This window comes from Candoia aspera, chromosome 2 (assembly GCF_035149785.1).
Source record: "Candoia aspera isolate rCanAsp1 chromosome 2, rCanAsp1.hap2, whole genome shotgun sequence".
Lineage (NCBI taxonomy): Eukaryota > Metazoa > Chordata > Lepidosauria > Squamata > Boidae > Candoia > Candoia aspera.
In genome coordinates, this window is record NC_086154.1 from 141,845,097 (window position 1) to 141,872,465 (window position 27,369).

Below are 27,369 nucleotides of genomic sequence, written 5' to 3' on the forward strand. Positions count from 1 at the left end.
TGGTATCAAAGGATATTCTGTCCAGTCCTTTGAGATCACTAAACAAAATGTCATTATAAGCAGAAGACAAGACAGAATGACATATAACCAGAGTTCTGCAACTGTATATCCAAGCATGGAATATTCTACTAATGCATCCTCCAAATACAAGAGACTGCCCACTAAATGCTGCAGAACAAAGAAAGGTAACAGTTAATATCATCAAGAACATCAACTACAACAGTCACTTCTCCTCAACATCCCTGCTTCTACTTCCTCAAGTAAATCTTCCTTACTGGTTAGTGTAAAACCAAGGATAGCTCCTCCGCTTATTCCTTTCTCCATCCAGTGAGTAAGAAGATTGCTAGCAACGCATTTAAGAATTTCCTGGAAGAACTATGATGGCAGAGTGTGTTTCCCATGAGATCTGATATCTGTACAGCCCCAACCTTGCCTGCCTTATATAAGAGAGATGGACTCTTTTTCTGCCAAGCGGAGATTTAGATCAGAAAAACCATGCGTGCCCATTTAGCGGTCTTCCACAGATGCATTTAATTACAAAGAAAATAAAGTTATGGGAGATCAAACACGGGTTTCCCAGCATAATGTAGTAATGTGGCCCTAAATTACTTTCCTGTCTTCTGTCCCATTTTTCCTGTCACTGTTATGTACTGCCTGTGCAATCATATAATTGAATGATTTGGACATCTTCCAAGCTTACATTAAGGTTCACATAAAAGTGTAAATTACAAAGATTACAGTAACATAAAAACCTCTGGAGGTAGAATTCCATTAGAGGAAGGATGAGGATAAAAATGTCATACATGAACATGAGAGAACTGGAAAGTAAGAGCAACAGAAAGCTGCATAACAGACGCTTTGCTTGCTGGCATTTTGCTTGACATCTCTGGAATTCAGTATTCCTGTAGACACATTCCACTCCATTTCCCTACTCAGCAGCAGCCCTAAGCTTCCTGGTCCCATCTGGAACTGCAGCCAGTAGAGACCCACCCGTTCAAGGGGTCCACCACAATGGCTCGTGGATGAATCATCCTTTCTTCAATGAGTGTCTTCCTGGTCTGGGCAGCTTTTTCCAGCCGGGCAACGCTGATGGTTTTCTTGGGCCCATCATCGGTCCAGTAGAGATTGTTCCCCATCCAGTCCACAGCAATGCCTTCTACATTATGAATGCCTGGAAGAAGTTAAATTGAGAAATGTGCTGAACATGATTGAGCCAGGCAGATGAGGATGTGTCAGACACTAAAGGCCGAAATGAACGTAACACCGATAATACAAGCAGGGCCACGTGCTTTGTTATATGAGCTCTACTGAAATTGACAAGGCACAACAGACACACTTATGCCACCTCATTATCCGTTTCAAAAGAATCAGAGATTCAGTGGCAGAAATCAGTATTCAGGTTTGTACTTAAAAACGTTACAAGGGGTCTAGGAAGCATTTTTTTGAAAAAAGGTGAAGCTATACAATGCAATTCTTTCTGGTTCGTAGTGATTGGATTATACTCAGAAAGAAAGTTATGTCCCCAAATCCAAACTCCACTTTCACATATCAAACCCTATTCTCTCCATTCCATGTCCCACGTGCCACTTTACAGGAAACCAATCCAGCATTTAACATGCTAATACAGACTTTTGATGAGCAAAACCTTTGCACACATACCATCTTTCAGTATTGTTTCCCTATCTGTTCCATCAATTTTCTGTCGCCCAATCAGGTAACTGGTAGTGTCAGCAAAGTAAATGAAGCCAGTCTCTGCATGGAAATCAAGGGCTCTGGGGTTCATCAGGTTTTCAATGGGGATCATGTGCTCATCAGGCACTTTGGCTCCCATGTCCATCCCACGAATGATGCCTGGCCGACCTTTGCCATAAACAAGGAAAAGCTCATGCTCTGGCTCTGGAAGATAAGGACAGGATCGGGGAGGAGGAGGAGGAGGGGGGGGTTAGTTTTGATTTCTACCCGAACTCTCTGAGAAAGAAAGATGTCATAATGATAAGAATAAAACAAGAATGACAAGAAGATAACCCATAACAATAACAACGACAGGACAACCCATACAAAATGCCTTCCTTAGACACTCTACTCCAGAATCCTCTTTCCAATAAAAGTCAGTCAGATGCTTGCGGGAGGCCCACAAGCTGGACATGAGGGAATGGAGGCCTCCTCCTCCTCCCCTTCATCTCCAGCAACTGACATTCAGTAGTACAGTGTCCTATCTCTGAATCTGGAGGCTGCAGAAAGCAATACAAGTAACCATAAAGATACAGATGCTGACAGATACATTCTTCTGGAACCTGTGCAATCTCCTTTCGGAGAGGACCTCTGTATGGGCAACTCGTTTATGTTAATTTTAACAAAGAATTCAGCTAATCTATTCTGGAAAACACAGATAATAAATAAATGTTTTCTATATTCTAAACCCGAAAACAGTTATCTGGGGGGGGGGGGGGGAACACCTCTAGTTGATCTTTCAGAATCCTTTTCTTGCTTCAGTTTGTAACACATTTTATATCAGATTGATAGACTGCATGTCCCGTCATCTCCAGGGAACATGGGTATTATTTCCTGGGATTCCTTTGCCGCTCACATTAAAATAATTAAAACAGCAACAATAATATCAGTTTAAATATCATTTAAATTCTAAATGTAGAGAGTAATTTGTTCAAGTGGCATGATGTTTCAAGTCATATACTCAGCTGGAGTTAAATATGCTGATAGCAATATTTGGAATCTTCTAGTTATATTTTGAGAATTGTTATGAGCAAAAAAAAAAAAAAGTGGGGTGGGATCAACAGGGCCGCACTACATAGGAGATGATTCTGGAAATGTCCAAAGCAACACCAGTAAAAATAGAGTTTTGCCCAATTATTTCTTTGAACAAAAACTCACCATTTATAACAACTTCACTGATATTTGGGCTACTGTGTGGCTAGATTGGCATGAGTAAAAAATAATAAAAATCCTTTGTACAAAAACTCCCAGAACTGAGTAGAAAACTAAGGCTACAGAATCTCACTTCTTACTGTGTTTCTCTTTCCAAAGTAATATGATCCACATAACTGCCACCTCGTCTCCAGAACAATGAAACCTACTGGGTATTCATTCCTTCTGATAAACATTCATGCCTCTTTTTCTAAGCTTAATTTGTTTGTGTTGAGTCTATGGGCACAGGTTCTCATTATGACATTTTCTGCTACATTAGCAGTGGCTCTTCAGCACATCCAATTTAAAAATATAGGCAGTTGGAAAACGTGGCAGAAAACCCAGCTGACGGCTCGGTCCTCAGTCTCTAGGGGGTGATTAGCATCTATCAGATTGAAGGAAACTAGAATGTCAGCAAGTTTTGTAGGCCCTAGAACTTCCTATGAAAATAAATTGAGGAGATTAGAAAAAACCAAGGCAGATGGTTCATGACTAAGGGGCCTTTCACACTGTTATGCTGTTGGCACCTCATTTTCATTCCCGTGCAAGGATTGATTGATTGATTGATTGATTGATTGATTCAATTTACAGTCAAACATCAACTGCAAGTCTGATTCTGACCAGCCGCTTTTACCCACTAATGAATTGGCACAGAAAGTATATCTGTCACGAAGCACCATCTGGTATTCTGAGAAATTAGCAGAAACTAGTTTCTTGCCCCTCTAATCACCATTTGTCACTGATCCCTTCTGCAAAGGTTCAGAGGACACTAGGATCTTTTTTGATTCTTGAGATTGGGCAGTGGGATGGTAACAGGAGGCGCCTAGGTGTGCCTCAGGCCTGAAGTGTTGAAATCCTCAATGGATGAGGGCTGTTAGAGCAGGCCAGCTGCTCCTGAGGTCCTGGCATTCCCTCTAAGATAGGGAGGTCAATCTTTTCACACAGAGAGTTCAGTCAGAATATTCGAAGTACCTCCTCTGCCTTGTGTTCTTCCTCCTAACCAAGGGTCAGGATCTACTTCTCAACAAGACTGTCACTAATGGGTTTGCATAAACCACACAGCAGGTAAGCAGGCATGGTCAGAACAAATAAATAGAGTGCCACCTCCCGGGCCAAACTTGTGGCTTTATAATGTGCTGGAAAGTCATGTTATGCCACAGTGATGGAGCTGAGTTTCATATTCAGCCAGAGTAGATCCAGTTTAGCTGAAAAAATCTTCCCTTGGAAAACTTTGCCCCCATTCTCCTTCCAAGTTCCTCTGCTGACTATATATTCTCTTGTTATCAGCTATTGTCATGAGTGCCGTTGAGCTAAAGTCATCAGCGCAATGGCACTCATGACAATGACAAGGAAATAAGTGAAGGGGCACAAGTTAAGTAGCCATCAACCCACAACGACTAACGGCTAACAGACAATAGCTAAACTAATCACGGAGCCACCCAAGCCATCAGCGACAATACAACGGGGATCGCCCAGCTGAAAGCAATCAGCAGAAGAATGGAAACCTGAGGATGGGCGATCCTGGAAACCCTCAACCAATGGCAGGGCAACGCATGGGACAAAGGGGGGTGACGTGACCGTGAGCGAGGGGGCGCTGACCGGCGCGGGGTATTTAAACCCCGCACCGGCGCGCTCCTGTCACTCTCAGCTTTTTTCTACCAACGTTGTACCTAACCTGAAATAAACCAGAACCTGCTTTGCAAACCAGCGTCTGAATGTTATTCAGAGGTAGGCAGCGCATGACATAAAGCTGAGAGTCATAAACTCAGCCTCGCCGAGCCCCACCGGACGACAACGAGCCGAGGGAGGAGTAGACGGCGAGAAGACCAGCAAGATGAGGCCGGAACGGCGCGGGCAAGGAGGGCGAGCCGCGCGGCAAGAGACAGAGGAGGACCGACCGAGGCCAGAGGCACCGCGGACTCCCGGAGCCATGGACGCCCACCCCACCCGACCCGAGCCTCAGCTCCAACCCCAAGGGGAGATGGCGACGGAGGCAACCCGACCGCGGGAGGGAGCAGCACGACTTCCGAAACCAGCGGAGGACCCCGCGCCCCACATCGCACCCCAGCAACGGGCGTGGAGCGACAGCCCCACGGTGCTCAACACGGAGGAGGACGACGGAGACACCCATCAGACGGAGGAGGAAGCGGACCCGCGGCGGAGGGACGATGAACCCCACCGGCAACCCACCCCCGAGGACGCGCCAACGGAACCGGCCCCAGCGGAGGCGCGGGCTGTGGACGAGGAGGCACGAGCTGAACTCGCGGCCATGCGGGCTCAGCTGACGGAACTCCGGACCATGCTCCAGGCGCTTATGCCCCCCACGCCACCCAACGACGTCCCCGCACAAGCCCACACCCCGAGCGAAGCACCGAACCCACACGGGCCAGCGGAGAGCCAGCAGACGGCACAGGCGGCCGACACCACACCCCAGGAAGCGAGAGGCGGGGCCGCACAAAACGCCCGGGCCCCAAAGGACTTCCCCATCTTCTTCGATGGGACCCCCTCAAAACTCTCGTTTTTCATCACCAACGCTAGGGAGTTCATGGGGAGGCACGGACACTCCTATGACTCCGAGGCCGACAAGATCGCCGCCGTGGCGATCAAACTCCAAGACAGGGCGGCGGACTGGTACGTCCAACTGTACGAGTCCAGCTCCCCCGCCCTCGCCACCTTCCCTGCTTTCATCAAAGAGATGAAAAACTACTTCGAAGACCCCCTAGCTAAAGTACGGGCGAAAAGCGCACTCCAGAGACTTAAACAGGGCACACGCACGGTCCCTGACTACGCCCTGGAGTTCAAAGCCCTCGCGGGAAAGGTCTGCGACTGGTCTGAGACCACCCTGCTGGAAATCTTCAAAAGGGGGCTCAACCGCGACGTTCTCCAATGGGCCCTCTACCGCGACGACCCAGAAACGTTACACGGGTGGATCCACCTCGCGGGGAGAGCCGAACACGCGCACCGCACCTTCCTTATGACAACCACGGAAGACACAAACTATGTCGGGAAAAAGGTACCCGCACCACACGGGGGGATGGGCGGCCCCATATACCCAAAAAAGAGGTTCAACCGGGAGCCCTGCGGGAGGTGTGGCAAATTAGGGCACAAGACGGCGGATTGCTTCGCCAACCGACCGCCGACCAGCGCGCCCAAGCCCGCCCCGAAAATTAGCCCCAAACCACCCAACCCGGGGCCGCCCCCTCACCGCCGAATGACCGTGGCCACAGCGACACCGGAAGAGGGCTGGGACGCGTACTGGGGGGAAGAGGACAATACCGACCCCGACCAGCCGGCGGGAAATGCTCCCCGCCTGCTCTGAGACGCGTGGCAAGGCAGGCGGTGGGACAGCAACGCGGACCACCTCAACGAAACGACAAAAGCTCCGTAATATTGGCAGCAATCCAACTCTCTGCCGGCAACGGAGCCACCACGGCCGCGGCACTAGTGGACTCGGGGTGCTCAAAAAACCTCATCCACCCCGACCTAGTTGCCAAACTCGACCTCCGCTGCTTCCCCCTCCCCACGCCGCTGGCATTCCACCAGCTGGACGGCTCTACAGCGGGAGGGAAACCAGCCACGCTACAAACCGAGCCTGTCACCCTGCAAATGGGCACTCACACCGAGCGCACATCGTTCGTAGTCACGCCCATCGGACGGCCCATTGCAGTCCTGGGGATGCCATGGCTCGCGAAAAACAACCCGCGGATCAACTGGGCGACCCGCACCTTCACATTCGGCGACGGCGAGTATCGAGCACCAGCACCAGCTGGCAAAAGCAACCCCACGGTAGGACGAGCGGAGGCGACCACACAAGACAACGCCGCCACCACAGCAGACCTACCAGAACAATACGCCGACTTCTCCGAGGTCTTCGGAGAGGCAGAGGCAGACCAACTACCCCCCCACCGCAAGACGGATTGCCGGATCGACCTACTGCCCGACGTCCCCCTACCTAGACCAAAGATCTATTCGATGACCCCGAAGGAGATGGCAACCCTCCGGGAGTTCATCGATAAAAACCTAGACAGGGGATTCATAGAGCCAGCATGCTCACCGGTCGGAGCCCCCGTCTTATTCCGGGAGAAGAAAGACGGGACCCTACGGCTCTGCACCGACTACCGGGGCCTAAACGCGGCTTCCCTGTCCAACAAATACCCCTTACCCCTGGTAAAGGACATGCTCGCCCACCTCTCCACGGGCAAAGTCTTTTCCAAATTGGACCTTCGCGAAGCGTACTATCGCATCCGAATCAGGGAGGGGGACGAATGGAAGACGGCGTTTAACTGCCCCCTAGGCGCCTTCCAGTACAAGGTACTGCCCTTCGGACTCGCGGGGGCCCCTGGGGTGTTCATGCAGCTCATCAATGAGGTACTGCATGAACATCTGTTTAAAGGGGTCCTGGTCTACATCGACGACGTCCTCATTTACACAAAAACACACGAGGAACACGTAACCTTAGTCAGGCAAGTCCTCGACAAGCTCAGAAGGGCGCAGCTCTACGCAAAGCCTACAAAGTGCGAGTTTCACAAAGAGCGCCTAGACTATTTGGGGTATCGAATCTCCGGGGACGGCATCGAAATGGACCCCGCAAAAGTCGAAGCGGTGCTAAACTGGGAGCGGCCCCGCAACAGACGGCAACTACAGAGCTTCCTGGGATTCGCGAATTTCTACAGGTCCTTCGCCCGGGGGTTCGCTGAGATAGCCCTCCCCTTAACGGACCTCCTCAAAACCAAAGGGGTGGGGGACACCCGACGCGCCAAGAACCCAGGCACAGTGCTGAATTGGACTCCCGCGTGCCAGACCGCATTCGACAAGCTGAAAGCGCTGTTCACGACGGAGCCAATCCTCGCACACCCGGACCCAGAACGGCCGTTCGTGGTCCAAGCCGACGCCTCAGACTTCTCCCTGGGAGCCATCCTGCTACAAAAAGACTCCACGGGGCTCCTGAAACCATGCGCCTACCTGTCAAGGAAGTTCTCCGAGACAGAGAGGCGATGGCACGTCTGGGAGAAAGAAGCCTTCGCGGTGAAATCGGCACTAGAGACATGGCGTCACCTACTCGAGGGAGCCACCCAACCATTCGAGGTCTGGACGGACCACCGGAACCTCGAGGCCCTACGAACGCCTAGACGCCTTAGCCCAAAACAGGTCCGATGGGCCCAATTCTTCAGCCGCTTTGATTTCCAGCTGAAGTTCATGCCGGGCAAGAAGAACTTCCTGGCCGACGCCCTCTCCCGGCTGCCCCAAGACGAAGAGCCCGCCCCAGACACCATTGGGACGGTCCTATCCGCCTCGCAACTGGGAATGGCCGTGACCACCCGAAGCGGCGCACGGAGGCAACTCGACGCTACGGCGCAGCCGACGGCGGGACAACCGGCGACGGAAAGAAGCCAACCGCAACTACCAGGGGGAATGCGCACGGACCTCGCCGCCGCCCTCAAAACCGACCCCTGGTTCCTGGCAAACCCCGACAAGGTAACGATGGCGCAAGACCTGGCATGGGGGGAAGGCAGAATCTACGTCCCGGACTCGCAACGCCAGGCGATCTTGCATAGGTCACACGACGCCAAGCAAGCGGGACACTTTGGGTTCCTCAAGACCCTACACCTAACACGGCGCCAATTCTGGTGGCCCGCGCTCAGGCGAGACGTAAAAACCTACGTGGCGTCCTGCCCAACGTGCGCTAGGGCCAAACGGGCACCAGGCAAACCCGCGGGGCTATTGCAACGAGTGGCAGAACCCTCCCGCCCATGGGAGGAAATCTCTATGGATTTTATAGTGGACCTCCCACCCAGCCAGAAGAAAACGGCCATTTGGGTGGTGAAGGACTACTTCTCAAAGCAGGCCCACTTCATCCCCTGCACGTCGGTCCCATCCTCACAACAACTAGCCAAACTCTTCCTCATCCACGTGTACAGGCTACACGGATGTCCCGCACGTGTGGTGACCGACAGGGGCACACAGTTCACCTCCAAATTCTGGCGGGCCTTCCTGAAGCTGACGGGGACCCAACAGGCCCTATCTACGGCTTGGCATCCGCAGACGGACGGAGCCACTGAGGTTCTTAATGCCACCTTAGAGCAATTTATACGATCATATACGAACTACCACCAAGACGACTGGGCTGAACTGCTCCCGTTCGCCGAAGTCGCATACAACAACGCCGTCCACACGAGCACGGGGAAAACCCCGTTCGAAGTAGTCTCGGGGCGCGACTTTGTCCCCATACCGGAGCTACCTCAACCCCCGGAACCCCAGGTGGACGCCAGCGACTGGGGACGGAAGATCGCGGAAGCATGGCCAGTAATCACGGCGGCGCTAAAGGAGGCACAGGCTGCTTACAAAGAGCAGGCCGACAAGCACCGGCGCCAACAACCGCCGTTCCAGGCGGGAGATATGGCCTATCTCTCCACCAAGTTCCTAAAGTCAACCCAACCCTCGAAAAAACTGGGGCCTAAGTACATCGGGCCGTTCCGAGTCACGCAAATAGTGAACCCGGTAGCAATACGCCTGGACCTGCCACACAACCTCCGGAGACTCCACCCGGTGTTCCATACCAGCCTCCTAAAACCGGCAACCACCTCCCGATGGCACCCAAGCACGCCACAGCCCGCACCGCTAATGATCGACGGGCAACACCACTTCGAGATCAGGGACATCCTCGACTCCCGCAAGCAACGAGGAACTCTACACTATCTGGTCAGGTGGAAACACTTCCCCCACCCGGAATGGGTGGCGGCGCACAACGTTAACGCGCCTGACCTGACCAGAGCATTTCACCGGGCATACCCCGACAAACCGCAACCAAGGTCAGCAAATCCAACCCCCCCCCCGCAGGCCCCCCCCCGCCTCCCGTGCCCCAAGGGAAAGGGCCCCCCCCAAGCCCGCGACTTGGGTGGACCTTCCCCCCCCCGGGACTCACTCCCCCCGCCCCGGGCCCACGGGGTGGTGACAAACGATCGCCAGCACCCTCCCCCCGCCCCCCCGGCCGCGGGGGAGTGGCAAGCAAGTCAACAGGGCAACCTGGGGGCAACGCCCAGGAGACACAACAAAGGCGACGCACTCTAAATAAGAAAAGAAGGGCCCTACCTGGAGCTGAGCAGCACCCGACCAGCCACGCCTCTCGCCTCGCCGAACTGAGCCAAACAAACAGGGTGTGGTTGGAGCATGCGCACGCCAGGTCAGAACCCGAGCATGCGCACCATGGACACACCCTGGGAAGGCACGTGGTAGAGGGAGGAGCAAAGGGAGGGGCGACAACTACTCCGGCGGGAACTTTGAAAAAAAAAAAAAAAAAAATGTGGCGCTTTGACAGCTCCACGGGGAAAACCCAGAAACCCGAGGGAGAACACTATTCGGAAAGGGGGCAGTATGTCATGAGTGCCGTTGAGCTAAAGTCATCAGCGCAATGGCACTCATGACAATGACAAGGAAATAAGTGAAGGGGCACAAGTTAAGTAGCCATCAACCCACAACGACTAACGGCTAACAGACAATAGCTAAACTAATCACGGAGCCACCCAAGCCATCAGCGACAATACAACGGGGATCGCCCAGCTGAAAGCAATCAGCAGAAGAATGGAAACCTGAGGATGGGCGATCCTGGAAACCCTCAACCAATGGCAGGGCAACGCATGGGACAAAGGGGGGTGACGTGACCGTGAGCGAGGGGGCGCTGACCGGCGCGGGGTATTTAAACCCCGCACCGGCGCGCTCCTGTCACTCTCAGCTTTTTTCTACCAACGTTGTACCTAACCTGAAATAAACCAGAACCTGCTTTGCAAACCAGCGTCTGAATGTTATTCAGAGGTAGGCAGCGCATGACAGCTATTCTGTTTCATTCCCTACACTCATCTTCATGATTGCTACCATAAAGCTTTGACAATATCAGCAAGGCTTATGTCAATGATCCAGACTTTTTAACATCAAGTTAATTTAAATCATTATTTAACTCTAAATTATTTCTTGGGAAGCCTCAATTGTAATGAGTTAAATTACTATCAGGAAGAATCTATTCAATTGTCTTTTTTGAAAAAGAGAAGTTTAATACAGTTGAGGTAGATACTGGTTTCACTTTTAAAATGTAGGTACATGTATTATAAAACAATTATTTATTCTGGTTTTTTTTTAATTTTTTCAACAATTGTATGATGCTATTACTGTTTTATTTGGTGCCACAGCATATACCCAATTGTGAAATGAAAACACTGGGAAGTGAACAAAATTCCATTCAACTAATCATAAATGCAGAGAGTATATTTTTGTCATGATAGGCTGGAAGAACTATTCCTAACATCACCAAACAGGATTTTAAATTGCAATAATAAAATTGTTTATTCTAGTAAGTTTTTCCTTATCAAAGCAATATAGCGACAAGAGGCACATGTATTTTTAAAGTCTGAAATTTATTAAAACTTTAGATGGATGGATAAAAGGGTATTTCAACCAAGTCAAGACATGAAATTTTAATATACTAAGTAGCCAGAACAGCGAACACAATATTCTTTACCTTTGCCTTGCTGTTTGGTCATGGTTTGGGGGAAAGATACAAATTTTCCTACATTCAATCTTCCCAAATTGTTTCTCAATTTAGATTGGATTAGCGGGGGGTGGGGCAGTCTCTTCCCCTACCAAGGAGATTATTGCTGTTGGAAACCATATTATCACTTCAGTGGTTTCTGAATTCAAGTTTTAGATGAATAGGCCTTTCATTAAAATACTCCTGTGCAGGGTCTCATTCACTGCTTGTGGCCATGATTTTCCTTCTGCAAATCAACAGAGGGCCTTCAAATTAAGTCTCCTCAGAAGTGCATGAATCTACAGCAGTGTTTCTCAACCTCGGCAACTTTAAGATGTGTGGACTTCAACTCCCAGCATTTATCCATGCTGGCTGGGGAATTCTGGGAGTTGAAGTCCACACATCTTAAAGTTGCCGAAGTTGAGAAACACTGATCTACAGTATTCTGTTCCCTTTTTGATTCAGTTCCTACTCTTCTCTTCTCTTCTCCCCTGCCCTTTGTTGAGAGACTCCCTCCCTTCTTGCTTGGACTGACTCCAACTCTTCTTTCCAAAGCCAGTTCTCATTGATTTCCTTTGTTCCCTTTCTACACTGAGAAACAGGGGCAAGGGCAGGAATGTGTGAGAGCTTGGCAGAAGAGGACTATCAAGCCATGTACCTCTCATCTCTACCTGCTGCTGCTAACAATTATATTTGCAAAACATCCTTAGAAATCAGGTAACGCTTTAAGATACATTTCAGCTGGGATCATTTTTACATTCTTTCCAAAAACATTAAAATCCATTTTTTCCCCAGGTTTTTTCTTTTTCTCTTTGTTTTTTACTGCCCTGATAATTTAAACCAAGGAAGTACCAAGGAAGATTTCCCAGTCAAACCGGGATGTGGTAGATTAAGCCAGATTCCTCTTCAGCTCAGTTGTCTCCCAACCACAGCACGCTCTCACTCACAACATGCAACTCACTTTTGCAAGACTTCCCATCACTGCCAAGGCTGAATCCTGACCGGCACCGGCATGTCCGGGTCTTGTGGCTGTTTCCAAGGAGACAGATGTCAGAACAGCCACCTGGTTTTCCAAACTGGTCTGTTTCACAGGCATGACTCCTCACTAATAACAAAGAAAAATTCCCATTCAATTCATGGTAACAGTTATCTAGTATAAGTTGTATTCTACTTTGATGTTTAAGATTGATCATGAGCAACAAGGACATGTAGAGACATCCTTGGTGGTTATACCATAATTACACAGTGGTAGGGTACCAATACCTAGCGTTGAATTGTTGGAGATACTCTAGAACAAATTCAACAGCTGTGTGAATTTGAATTTATACAACATCTATTCATACTATGTTTTACTTAGTTGGTGCCTTTGAGTCAGTGTTGACTCCTGCTGTCTTCTTGGCAAGGCTTTTCAGAAGTGATTTGCCCTTGCCTGCTTCCTAGGGCTGTGTGTGTGTGACAGGCCCAAGGTCACCCAGCTGTGCCCCAGGAGGGACTAGAACTCACGGTCTCCCGGTTTCTCATCTGGTGCCTCAACCACACCACCAGACTGGCTCTCTATTCATACTACGCACATTGTTCATAAATATCAGTGAGCTCCTGGACTTCAACGTGACCTAAAGCCACAACATTTTCTTCTTGTTGGCTAAAAGGCTTACAAGTTGCTGAAATTCCTGACAAGCATACATCTATGTGGTATATCAGAGCAAAGAGAAATTAATGTTAACCGTTCTTGTAAAAAGTCTAAAGGCAGTGCAAATATTGCCTGAGCAACTGGGATGTTTCTTGGGACTTACTAGTTGTTTTTAATATATTGGAAATCTTTGTGCAAGTTTACATAAACCGTAAGCCCACATTTTTAGGAATTGTGAACAAACCAACCAGCAAATAAAAGTGCAATTAAAAAGTCAGCAAGCTTAAACTGTTTACAATATTAGGATGAATAATTTGGGGTGGGCTGCTTGAGAAAATTGCAGGCAGCTGTGCTGCCTTCTTTCCTTCCCATTTGAGCCTTTTCCTCAGCATCAGCACAGCAGAGGTGCCAATAAAACAGCAACCTTGACACAGGTGTCAGAGGAGACAGGAGGAGATGTGTGTTTTGGAGCTCTGCAGTCACCAGCAAACTGAGTACATCAGCAAAACAAAAGAAGGCATTTTTCCTTCAGAAGGAGTGGATGGTCCAAAAAAGAGAAAAAGAAATGTAGAGGCCCAGCAAGAGAAAGCATAATATAAAAAAGTTGCAAGATCTCTATATGCTGACCATTAACTGAAAAAGAAGAAATCTCAGAGAGAGGGGACTAAGACAGAACAGGCTTAAGAAAGAAACATTGATGCATACTAGTAACAGTATAGAGCAAAGTATATAGGTAATTGTAATAGAGTAATAGGTAATAGTAATAGAATATAGGGTATTAAATAGTAATATTATAGAATATAGTACTTATCTTAGTAATAGTAGTCATAACAGTCATAGTAATAGTATAGAGATAACAATAGAAGAGAACATAGGAAGCACCCACATATCACTTTTATATGTTTGTTTTTGCAGAATAAAACATCTCCCCAACCCGTATAGGGAAATATAAAGAAACCACCTGTCCATGGTCCAGTACTTTTGTGTCTCTCTTGAGCCTGGATCAATCTAATTGGGCATGGTTTATAAAAGAATCCGTGACAGGGGGGTTGCTTGGTGTCTGAGAAATCTCATCTCTGATTAAATTGATACTCAGCCGGTATGACTGAATCCTCTTTCAAGGATTGCAAGTTATTTAAGCCTTTTGAAGAGAAACACCAACAATATGGCCTGATTTTCACAGCACAAGGTATGCTTAATTTAGGCTTGGTTGTTGTATGAACCCAGTTGTTGTTGCTTAGGTAATAAAGCCATTGCTTGACATGATGTGTGCTCCTAGCCTTTGAACTGGAATGACAACACAGTAGATTGAGGGATTTTGCTCAGATCACAAAGGAATAACCCAAGCCAGCAATGTCAGTCAAACTCCTGGCCATCACATTCTGCCTGAACTAAAGCTTCTGAAATTGTGTTTTGAAGTAACTTAGACATCACTCCTAGTAAGATAAATTAGAACTGTTAACTGAAGATATTTCACTTAGTTCACTTTGAACTACATTTTAGCTCTCCACTCTGACTTTCTCTTTTTCTAGAAGTTGTGTTAGAAGTACCAGGATGCAGGGAAGTGCCAACTTTTAATGGTTACAATGATGCTTTATCATAAGGCATGAAGCAAGCTGAATTTCGGCTTTGTTTCACAAAATGTATTTTCAATATTATAGAAAAATTTTAAAGTTCTCCTATCAGGCAAGAAATTGGAACAGATGCTCTGTTCCTTGTGGTTTAATCTCCTTTTTTGCATCTGGGATTACAGAAATAAAATTAAAAAATGAAGTGATTTAGTCTAGGGTCAACCAGTGTGAAGAAGACTGAGGCCAACAAATGGCCTAATTCAGCTAGTATGAATGTAGGTACTCCTTCAAGTTATTTGAAGTCTTTTGAAGAGAAACACCAACACAAAGACTCTTCCAGAAAGAGGCTCTGAGAACTTCCAATCCAAAGGCATGCAGCAGCCATTGATGCTAAGGAAGGAGCAGAGGGAAAACACAGGAGGGTTATAAAAGGAAAAATACTTCCTTTGGTTGAATTTGTATAGCTGGTCAGTGGGTGGTTTTACTGCTATTGTTTAATTTCACATCATTTTATTGTTTTTATTATGTTTGGGGTGTAAAGTATTCTCAATATCCAAATATCCTTCCTGGCACATTTGAGAATATCAGAGAAGGATGCCTAATCGATTGAGAAGATGTGGAGTCAGTAGAAAATCAATGGTTAATCCCTCTGACCCAGTTCAAACGGCATGATTTATTTTAGAAAATGTTTACTGTCTAGTCAGCAAATGAAACAGCAGCCCAAGCACCAATTGACTGAACATGGGTGTGGACTTTAGTACAAGAGACTTGAACCTCTCCTTCTGTATTTCTAGAGAAGTTTGAAGGACCAGCTCATTATGGTGATATGTGTGCCTTCATGACACCCCACCCTGCAGGTTTATCTATAGACTACTAAAACTCTCATTGTGTTTATCTGTTTGTTTATTTGTACCCTCAGGTTAGCCCAAATGGCGCATTATGGAGCAACAGTTTTTGAATCAAGGTGCCTAAAATCCACTAACTCAAAGAATCTGGGCCCCATTACTCCTGCGGAATTGGAATTTCCACAATGTTCACACCAGTTTTATTCGCAAAGTTGTGGCCATTGCAGCATCCCTGCAGTCACATGAGCATAATTTCCGACAAGCAAAGTCAATGGGGAAGCCGGCAGGAAGTCAGAAGTCGCTACCGCTCCCACTGCTTGTTTGCTCACCTGTTGTCATTATGTTTATCTAGGTAAGTAAATACTGACTTATTATTGAAGTTTGCTTGCCATCACAATCATTTTTCTATTTATGATATATACCCTTCTTAGATGATCATGGGACCATCCAGCATAGGGGTAAAAAAAAATATGGTCAGCCTAAGATTTAATGTTCATTCTGGTCATGTCAGGCTGCACTATCTTCCTCTCAAAGGATGACCCGGTGGGTCACAGGGTTGTCTAGTTGTTTATAAAATGTATCTACTGCTTCAAGCTGAAGGGATTCTATCTATGTAGTGTACATAAAGACCAACAGTCATATGATATCACTGCAGAATACAGGACAATAAAACATCATCCACAGACATCATTAACAACCTTGACCAAGATGCCTCTGGGACCACAAAGTAGATTATTAAAAAGAATTTGGCACTGTTGGGTAATATCCTAAGCAGCTTTGACATTGTGTCACATGAAGCAAGGAACCTATGTCATGGAACAGCCACTTGTTATACCACTGACTATGGAGGACTTTCATTTACAATAAAAGAACATCCTGCTCTCAGAGAGGTATTTGACTCTCTAATAATCCTCTGACTAGAAGTTACAAAACAAGTTATACAAGGATCAAGATGGTAAGTGGCACAATATACTGGTCTGGGCAGCTAATGGAACTGTGGAACTCACAACCAAGTGATGAAGATGAAAAGCGGGCTTCTGCCACTACAGATTAGGTACAAAGAAGTAGTAGAAATGTAGTGTATTTTTTTCTCCTAAACAAACGAAGTAATAACTTGCACAGTTAAGAGGTATGATGTAAATTTGGTACGTAACATTTTTTAAAAATGCATTTGCTTTCTGGCATCCAAAGTGTTTGTGTGGGTAAACATTATTGTTGCTATATTGCACAAATGGGTACCTCTGAGCCTGAAAGAATATGACCAAACTAAAGCCACAAGGCATCCTGTGGCAGAAGAGACATTGGGACCAGAGGTTCCTAGTTTGTTCCTCGGGTTCTTATTCCTGATCTGAAAGGGAAATTTCATGGAAAAATATGAATAAATCCCTTAGTACTGAGCCTCACATAATGTAGAAAAGAGGATATTTGCATGTACTGGAGCAACTCAGAAGGAGAAGCTTCCATATACTTTTGGTGTGCAGCAATATCCTTTGATCCATCTACTAGGCTGAAGTAGATAATACACAAGTGTACCTTGCTTTGCCTGCAGTAAAGTTGCTCCTCAAAATTAAATACCTGAGTAGCTAGAATATTGTTAGACAATTCTGGGAGTGGTCTGACAGTGGAGCTTCCAGTTCCAGAGATTTACAGTACTTCCAGCAAATTGCCAGACCACCCCCAGATCAGATAGACCGGCATCATCTGCAGGAAGAACTGAGTGTTCTGGAGCTCCTTGGAAAGTTTATCCCCAGAATGGAACAATTTGCAGATGCCTAGAAAATTCTCACAAGCTCAGCTCCCATTGAATCTAGAGAGGGATAATGCAAAGTAGCCTTTCAAAATTCCAGTTAACCAGCAGCAGTCTCCAAAAACATTTGCTCCAAAACTTAGTGTTTCCAATCAAGGCAGTTGGTTCAGCAAGAAAAAGGAAGAGGCTTGCTGCTATCTTAAACATTAACAGGAATAAATGCATGTTTATTCTGATTATTGCTCCACTCTCTTCTTCACGGGTGAAGATTCCTCGCAAGTGTAAGGAATGAAGCTGGTGAGGCAGGAACCCAAAGTTCCCAGATGAAGCAGAACCATTCTGTAAACACTTAGCAGATGCTGCCCAATTTCAAGGCCAGAAAGAGAGCAACCAAATTTCCATTGACTCGAAAGGGTGGCTTCTCTGTACTGCAGATGGAATATCTTCTGTGTGCATGTGGATTCTTCTCCATAATGAAATAACTAAACTAGCTGTGTCACCTCTGTGAACCTCTAATGTAAGCAAGTGCCAAAATATGGAGTTAACAGTTTGGACAATCTGAATTATATTGTTGTGTCTGAAGCTGCCATGACTCAAAATGAAACTGGTGACACACAAATTAGACAGAGAGAGCCCAGCAGTAGGGATGTTTAGGATTGAAGGCTTACTGTAGCATAAGCTTTCATGATCTTTAAACTCATTCTTAAAATCTGTACCACAACCAAGTATATTCTGTTTAACAAAATCCATCTGTGACTTAGTTAACACCATTAAAATGTTGCCGTTTTATACTGAGGCTACTTTTTCAAAGCCAAAGTTCTAATTTTGGAGGGTTGGGATTATACTAATGAGCTCTTTTTTTAAGGTCATAGCAGCATATCTTCTCCTAACAGCTTGGGACAACCAAAAAAGCAGGGAAGATGGATGATTTGGATGACCACACTATGACAGAAGTGAGAATTTAATGGCTCTATCACTACAAATCTTAAGATGGTATTATCCATTATTTAGTTCCCTACTTAAATTAAAATTATCATGGCCAATCCTCCAAAACAGATTTTGGTTTATAATTCTGGGCAATTCCACTGCCACAGAGGAAAACTCTGAATGGACATGAAGTGATCCTTAACTACAACCATCTGCCTGTAAATAAGCAGATATTGCAGAATGGATTCATAGATGTTCTAAGACTGTCACGAAAAGAATCAAAAAAGTCTCACACATTTTACTCAGATCAGCATACTATATAATAAGAGATTCCATGAAAAGAGAAGTGAGGTCCAGAGCATCAGAAAAGCAGAGTGATAAAGACTTCTCTAAATTGTCATTCAGTATGGCCCTAGTAGATCAATCACATCTAGGGCTGACCCATCCAGCCATTCTGCCACACTTTACATTGGCAATCAATCACTTTCTCCTCACAGCATGCCCTTAACACATATCTGGAATGGAGCCATGGTGTGCCATTGTCCGTACAGCTCCTTGGGAGAACATTGTAATTACAGTGCCTGGCAGTTTTCCTAGCTAAAATTCAAATGTCACCAACCATGAGAAGAGCTACCACTAATCACCATACAGAATATGAGTCCCAGCATGCTTTCCAATCTATTTTTCTCCCCATCCTGGTGTCTAGGTCACTGCCTGGACAAGTCCCTGCAGTTTTCTTGGCAAGATTTTGGAAGTGGTTTGCTACTGCCTCCTTGGTTACCCCAAATAAGGCCATACTGAAAACAGTAGCCATGAATGGGTTGCAAATAATGGACTAAGCCTTCTGATGCTGTGCTAGAAATGGGTGCAAAGATGTCTACATGGAGTCTATATCCATGTTCCAGTGGATGACTTTAATTCTGAATATCATTCTGCTAAGTATGTCTGTTTGAACATACAGTATCTGCATGCATAGCTGTATTTTCCTGACACTTTATCTGAAGAAAGCACAATCTTTATGTCCTTTCACAGAGATCAATCATGAAAGAGACCTTGAACATCAAACAAGAACATTATACAACCAACCAATGAACCAACCAAGACTGAACACCATCAGTTTCTCCCTTATCCCCAGACATTTTAGACCTCCCTTATCTACCTTTGGGTTGCCGTCGCTGGTGATAGATATGAAGAGCTCCACCTTTATCCACCCGTGTGACCACTTGGAAGTCACTACTGTTGAAACGATTGACTCGGATGACACTAGTTTTCTGCTGAGTATTGGCGTTATCAGAATTGGTGGCATACAGGTAATTCTCAAAGACAGTCAAGCCATAGAGATGCTCTATCTACAAACAACAAATGCAATATTTTTTAAAAAAATTGATGAGACCATTGGGTAGAAATGAAGATCTTTCTTCCTTTGCTCTGTATCTTCTCTCTGATTCCAGCACATTATGGTTCAGATTCCAGGCATTCAACAAAAGAAGAGTATCAGGTAGATTTTTAAAATTCTTGTGATTCTCTATATTACTTATAATCCCTGTATCGCATGCTTCCATCATTACACAACCCTGTGAGACAGGTATGGCAAAAAAATGAGCTTCCTTGCTGAACAAGGACTTTAATCTGGATATTATCTGAACAAGTCTAATCTTTATCCGTTACAGCTTACTGGCTTTTCCTAACTGCAACTGTGTACGAGAGAAGAGATGCCCTGTTTTACAAAAACAATTCACCAGCTCCTTAGAGTCTATAGCCCCCAATATAAAGACAGGCAATCTTGGTCCATTAGCTTTGAACCAATCCCCATCAACCTAAGGCAGCATGGTGAGGGACTGTGGGAGCTGTAACACAAAACATCTGGAAAACACCTTTATGTCTACCCTCTTCAGGATCCTATACATCAGGCTATAGTTATTCCACTACCTTGGGACTCAATACATGTTGAAGTACTGCCAATGCTGTGATTCCCAAAGATAGGGATGCACCAGATGGTTCAAGAGTTGCACACAACAGCATCATATTTCACAAGATGTATCTCCCCTGATCGCTCTCCCAAGGCACACTCACCAAGATGCCCTGGATGATCGTGTGTCGATTTTTTCCTTCATAGTCCACCACTTCAATGTAGTCAAGGTAAGCATCTGCCCAGTACACAAGCCGGTTGACCAAGTCCAAGGTGATACCATGGGGAAAGACTATCTTGGTGTCAACCAGTTTTGTACGATTCTGCCCATCCATATCACAGCGTTCCACCTTTGGTATCTGTCCATAGTCAGTGAAGAAAACCTTCCTATAGAGAAAGGAGAAAAGACATGAGGAGCTCTCCAAATATAAATGAAAAGTAAAGGAGATGCATACAATAAATAAAGGGAACTAGCAGTAGCACAATATATATGTAACAGATCTTATTAATGAAATCATATATAAAATCACAAAAATGTATAAATGCAACATACATGAATGCTAGAGATAGCCATTATATACATCTCCATAAATAGGCCTGGGGATGCAGAAAAACTGCTATATGTCTGTATATGAGATCTCTCTCTATAGATATAATAGAAAGAAGAGTAATATTTTGGTGTGGTCAAAGTTCAATGATGTGTTTAAAATTTAAGCTGACTTATTTTCTATATGCAACAATGATGCACATGCCACATGTGTAACTCGGCTTTTATTTCTTTTTTCTCTCTTTCCCCCTCCCTCTTTCTTCACACACAAAAGCAAACCCCCCCACACCAAAATTAAAGAATTGAAATTATAAGTTAAATAATTAAAATAACTCATAAATGCGGACTGTAATTCATTGAGTAGATTCTTGGCTATGCTTTTTTCCTCTCTGTCTCCTAGAACTCTTAACTTCTGCCTTTCTCCAAGCCCTGCTCAAACATACACATTCGTTCCTAAGCAGCAGCAGTAACACTTGGTTTTTTTTCTAATTTACGTATACAGTACCACATTCATTCTTGGCTCTGCTTTCAGGCCTAACACCCAAGGTAGTCTTCACCCCTCTCCTTGGGGGTGGGGGGTGTTGTATTAACCATTAAGCATGCGAACAGATCTAAAATAAAAACAGAAACTGAGATAATGGCCGGCATCTATGTATCTAAAGAATGGAAATCTGTACAATTCTATAAGGTAGCTGCTGGGAAAGGAAATTATTAAAATTCCCACTCATACTACAAAAGTAGAATTCCATTCTGAATGGTGTTATTTCACACACATTGTGAAGAACTTCTGTTTTTCCTCAGATGTGAAAATCATGAGGTAGATTGGGTAAGATTTACAATACCCAGCTTTAATTAAACCACCCATGAAATCTCTGAATTGGAAAATCTTTAATTAAACACAGAGACAAAGTCCCATGCACTTCTGTTAAAATGTACTGCTGGGCTGCAAACCTGTGTGAATTGGAAGTACATACCAATGAACTCAGTTGGATTTTTGATTAAATGCAGATAGCACTCAGCTGAAAAGGAGAACCCACTTCAAAGCTATTCTTTCTACCAGTGGATCATGATCCTCCATGTCATATCTGGAGCATAAGCATATTCCCTGAGTGATGCCAGGGCAAGATTTTCCTTCCAACTAGTACTTTTAAATCAGACTTCCAAATGTCATGCCCCTCAGATGTGCTGGCATTACAACTTCCAGGGAGTATGGCCAAGATTTATGCTGGCTGGGAATTCTAGGGCGGATATGCCAAAATATTTGCAGGCAACAGGGTGGCTACTTAAATAATATGGTTATGTATTTGTGTGTTTTAATTACTGGTGAGACAGGAGTGCTTTGTATGAGTCTTCAAAGTAGTCAGAGAATTATCAGGGAATTATCCACTCAGGTGGTAGAGCTAAGGCTTTGGAAGAAAAAAAAATGCTATGTCTCCAGCTTCCTTCAGCTACTGTAGAATTAAGAAATAGATTAAACTGTGTTTTGCTAAACCAATTTTTCATATTTAATATGCAAATAACCTTTAAACACAGAGAAAGCAAGCTACATATTGATTTATTTTTTTAAAAAATTGTCTGCATTTGGGTGTATAGTCCTTATAATAAATTTGCCCTTAAGGCTTTATAGTTTAAAAAACCGAGTAGCCTAATCATATATTCAGCTGGAAAGTAGTCCTACTGAATCCAATGGGATTTAATTTCTAGTGGTTGGGGTCACAACCTTACCTTCAGACCAGATTGCCTTGCTTCTGTGTTCTGTAGACTGCAATCCTACACTCACCTAGTAGGGGGTAAGCTCAATGCATTTCATCATCAGCAGATATATGTTAAATCATGATTTTAGCATTTGGGAGTTGGCTGGGAAGGTTGTCAGCAAAGAAAGGGAAGTAGAACAGGACTTTGTTTGCTCCACTCCAGAACGCAAGGCATCCAGCTTCCACTTACCCATCCTCAGAAGTGAGGATTAAAATGAAATTGCTATAGCCAATAGCCAGGGAAAAGTTGAAAGTAGCTACCCCCCCACACCCCATGACCAAAATTTAGCAACCCATTTAAAGGCGTGAGTGTGTGTGTTTGGCAAAAGTGAGTTAGGAGAGAGAAAGGCAAAATAAACACTAGATGGCAGTCAATGGTGGGTGCATGAGGCCATTTTCAAATACCGTTATCTTTCAGCCTGCAACAGGGAAAAAAATCAGCAAATTCAGAAGGTGGCCTCCTGAATATTGAGTATCCACAGAAAAATAAGATTGAAACATAATGCTGTAAATATACATACGCACACGTAGTGTTAAAGGAAGAATGACAATATTTTTGGGTTTAAGGAAAGCATCTCAGAAGGCAGATGATTATAGCCATGTACAAGTAGACCTCAAGTTTAGCACAATGAAATACTGAAGAAATGCATCAAAATGCAGTTGTTCTGAATGTCCTTACTATCACCACCATTATCCTCTCTTCCTTCTGTCCCCCCTCCCCTTTTCATAAACACTAGCATACACTTCTCTCCACTGTACAGAGATCAAGGCCATAACTGAGCTGAACAAATAAATACTTGAAAGTGAGCCCACTGGAGAACTTACTTGTGAATGAACATATTTAGGATCTAACCATAAATGGCTTGCCAAGGCACTTATGGGCGGACAGCCCTACAACACATTACGGGCTAGTAAGGAAAGTAAAGCCAGGGTTTAGATTGGAGAAATTGTAGCTGTGATAGTTAAATCCTTCCCCTGAACCTTTTCCCCAAACAATCACCACCACCCATCCTCAAACAGGATCTCAAAGGTACGTCTGCATGATAAAATATGCGTCTGGATCATCACAGAAAGAGGTGAAAAAAAGCACTGAGGGAACGTTGGTTTTCAAGGAGAAGCAACAGGCAGAGAGGTGTTAAGCCCCCAAGCCCTACTTTCCTATACATGACCCTCTCTTAGCCTGGTGTTGAAGTGAGAAGCAATTACTTTACTTGTAATTACTTGTCTAATATATCACTGAGCCCTGCCAGAGATTGAATTGGACCTCTCAGCAGCACCTAAATGCTCCAGCCACTAGGCCATTCTGAATTCCCCAGAATTCTCTTATGACTGTAATTAACACTAGAGAAGTTCTGAGGCAAAGTATTTTGTTGCCTGAGACAATCAGCAAATCGTACTGCCTCATATCTGGTGCCAACCAAGTTATTTTACCATCTGAAACAGAGTCTCACAAAAGTACCTCTCCTCCTCATCAGGAGTTAAAAATATGGTAGTAATAAATTCATAACAATTTAACTTTACATAACTAAGAATTGTATTGTAGTGCCCAAGATGCTGACCTTGTTCTGCCTTATGGTAGGACCAATCCTGGTAGTATTATATAGGTCATAGAAGTGATGCCATTGTTGCTCTGGCAGAGACGTGGCTTAAAACTATCTAATTTATGCAGAGAAATGCAAAATAGACTAAAGATTAATGAGATTTCTCAGGACTGGCTTAGAAAGGGCCACAAGCTAATGGAGATGCTGTTTAAGGTGAGATGGAAATTCATGAGAGAATTGATGTTAACTGAGTCTTCAGAACAAATCTGAAGGAAGTTTAATAACTTTATTTGCAAGGTGAGTATAGGTCCCCGCCATAGGGTGCAACAAAACAGAAGCAGAAACAAATAAGCGGAAGAACCAAAGAAATGTTACACAACAGAAACTTTGAGCTGATTGAGCCACTTAGCAATGACTAATACTTCTCATACATGATGACCTTCGTGTTCTTTTTTTTTGCCAAATCAGCTTCCCATCCATGGGCACAATGCCCATTCCACAGTATGTCATAAAAGTCCTCTTTTATTTCTCACCAGCATTTTCAGTTGAACCAAGAGTGACTAAACATTCAGATGCTTCTCTTTTACCTCCTTCCCCTTTCCATTAACATTTCACCAAAGGCAAACAGCTACCCATAAAGATATCTACTCACCAAGGAATGCAATGGTCAGATGGAATTGATCCCTGCACTCAATATGCAAGAAACGCCAGCTCCTTATTAGATCTCTGACCACCGAAATTATGCACAAGTAGCTTCCAGATGCTGGAATGCAGCCATATATTTCTTTGACCAATAAAAATTCCTATATGTTATTAGACACACTTCTTAATAGTATGGATTGATTTGAAAATGGAAGGCTATCAAAATGGCAGATTCACCTTAGACACTTTTAAGCAAAAGGTAGATGGCCACCTATCAAGCATGCTGTAGCAATTGATTTTCTGCAATAGCAGGTATTTGGACCAGTGTAGATTTAGGAAAAGAAGACCATGGAATGTGAAGTTTTCCCCATCTAATCCCCTAGACATTGTGAAGAAACACTGAAGATTAGACCTAATCCATCAACTCTTTCACTCGCCAACTCATGATTTAAATTGGGAAGTATCCCTGTTCTCAGAATACAAAATTGCTATTCCCTTTGAAATATCTATAACTATGCTAATTAATTATTTCAGCTAAGTTTTCTAATTGGGTGGTAATTCAAAAAGAGACAATAAGCAAATGAAACACTTGCTGTTTTGTATCAACTGCTACTCAGATAAATCTGACATTGATAGGCACTTAAATTAATTATTCAAAAGGAGACAGTGATAATTTTGGAGAGATAGTCAAGCATAAAAAATGCATTATGCATAGCTTCAGGTTTCTACCTGGATATGATCTTGACTTGAAAACCACTGAGGAAATCCCAATTTGCATCTATTAGACTGTAATTCATACCCTGTATGCTGCAGCTTCACACTTCGAATTTTGTAATTTACACCTCTGCTGAACATGATTTAAATAAAATTAACTGTTATTAGAAGCCTGGCTAAAGCACAAGATGTAGGTAAGCCTATTTGAAGGCTCTGGATGCAACAATCCCAAATTTCAAATGAATGTAAATTCTAATTCTCATTTTTGCAATTTCAGTTGGTGAAAGACTTGCTAAAGCTTTTTCATTCTTTCCATCACTGCTTTTTAACTTAACAGTGACAAACTCAATCTCAATTTTGTCATGAGCCATGTAGTTGCAGTAGATTTGCCACTCATCACTCTGAAGCAAGGAAGAAAAAAATTATTTTGGGAAGTAACACTATTAAGTAGACTACAATTTATACTGTAATTTGCTCTAGGATGTGACATATATTCATTAACCCATGATACTGGTTATTTCACCTTTTTATGCGTTTTTTCTCCATCTGTTAGGTTCTTGAGGCAAGACAAATCATGATAAATTAAGCTGGGAGCAATGACTGTTCTGTAATACCTGTGGGGGCAAGGGAGTACGTTACACAGCTGTGTATCCCATTTGCCCTATACACTTCTCTTCATACAAAATCATGTAAGATAGATCTGTCCTTAAAGCACATAACTTGCAACCCTGTGGGTGAAGTAATAACAACCAAAAGGCTGTCTTCCAATAAATGGAGGACACAAGATGGTGGAGGGTTTAAAGGGTTTATTCATTAACATAAATAACATCAAAGACAAACTCCAGGAAGGGACTACAGTCACTATCAGAAGAAGCAGAATGCCCTTCAGAAACTTTTTTTAACCAAGAGATTTGAGAAAAGAGATATCCCACATGAAAATCAATAGGCAGCTATAGCTGAGGGGTAAATAAATCTGTTGAAATCAACTCTCTCAAAAAAGCAAACTTGAAAAACAGATCATTCCAAAGGTTCAAAGTTCCTTCAGGCAGGGAAGTCAGTAAATACATTTAAACTGTGCTGAAAGCTTCCCAAATACATCAAAATGCCCTTGAAAGTTGGTGGGACTTGCTCCAGGTTTAGGGGTTTCATACTATGAGACGAACAGATTGAAAGTCCAAACAGGCCACTCTATAGTCTCCAGAAGCTGCCACTTGCTAGACAAGGCAGGGGAATGATCCAGGGTTGCTCTGGCCCCTTGGATAATGAGGTGGTTTTGGATCCCAACCCTCTGAACCTTGGATGCTGTCTTTAAGATGAGAGAGAAGGGGAAAACATACAGAAGTCTGGGTCTGTTCCGAATAGGAAGATGTCTCCTACGTAGTTAGAGTGTTTTCCAAAATATTTTCCTAGTATGATACTAATTAGCATATTCATCTCAGGATCAGTACCCTGTGTGTGTGTGTGTGCATGGGTTTCACCATCTGATGTAGAAATAATTAAATCTACCCTTTTAAATGAGATCTGAACATTACATTTATTAAAAGAAACTAGAAGCATGTATACATATGTTGAGAATCTTTTTAAATTATTTTATTATTTATTAAACATATTTCTACACCACAATCCAAAGGGACTCATGCAGGCAAAGAAATATTGTTATTGTTGGGTAATAAATAATAAAATATGCAACTGCAATGTAGCTTTTAGTTTCTTACTGTTTAAAAACAATAATCTGAAGACTGAACTGCCAAAATTGCTGAAGTGAATATTTTTCCAGCTCACATCTTTGGACAGAGGCTATCTCTACTCTACTGCAAAACCTACTGTATTGAGAGCTGATTAGATGGCAAAATGGGACTACAGTATTCTCACTCTCAAAATAGACTATGAACAATGGCCTTGTTCAGTCTCCCATTTGTGAGACTGTTGTGCTGACTCAAATGATTGACTAGAATTAAGATGTTCATGTTTGGACAGTGATAGGAGTGATCTTCATTGGATCACTCATTCATTCACTGAACTCTGGGCAGCATACAATATACCAGTAAGTACCAGACGGTGCAGTTGTTGTTTATTTGTTTAGTCGCTTCCGACTCTTCGTG

General features: G+C 44.3%; 1 protein-coding gene across 2 annotated transcripts in view; it reads right to left on the bottom strand.

Annotated features, from left to right (window-relative positions):
* Nucleotides 1-27,369, bottom strand: part of LRP1 (LDL receptor related protein 1) — a 320,650-nt gene that overhangs the window by 116,372 nt on the left and 176,909 nt on the right. For both annotated transcript variants that reach the window (XM_063293930.1, XM_063293929.1), the window contains exons 9-13: nt 20,234-20,456; nt 19,320-19,509; nt 12,402-12,545; nt 1,660-1,896; nt 991-1,171 (exon numbers count right to left, since the gene is read on the bottom strand). In XM_063293930.1, coding sequence (XP_063150000.1) covers nt 991-1,171; nt 1,660-1,896; nt 12,402-12,545; nt 19,320-19,509; nt 20,234-20,456 — 975 coding nt within the window. The remainder of the gene's footprint in view (nt 1-990; nt 1,172-1,659; nt 1,897-12,401; nt 12,546-19,319; nt 19,510-20,233; nt 20,457-27,369) is intronic.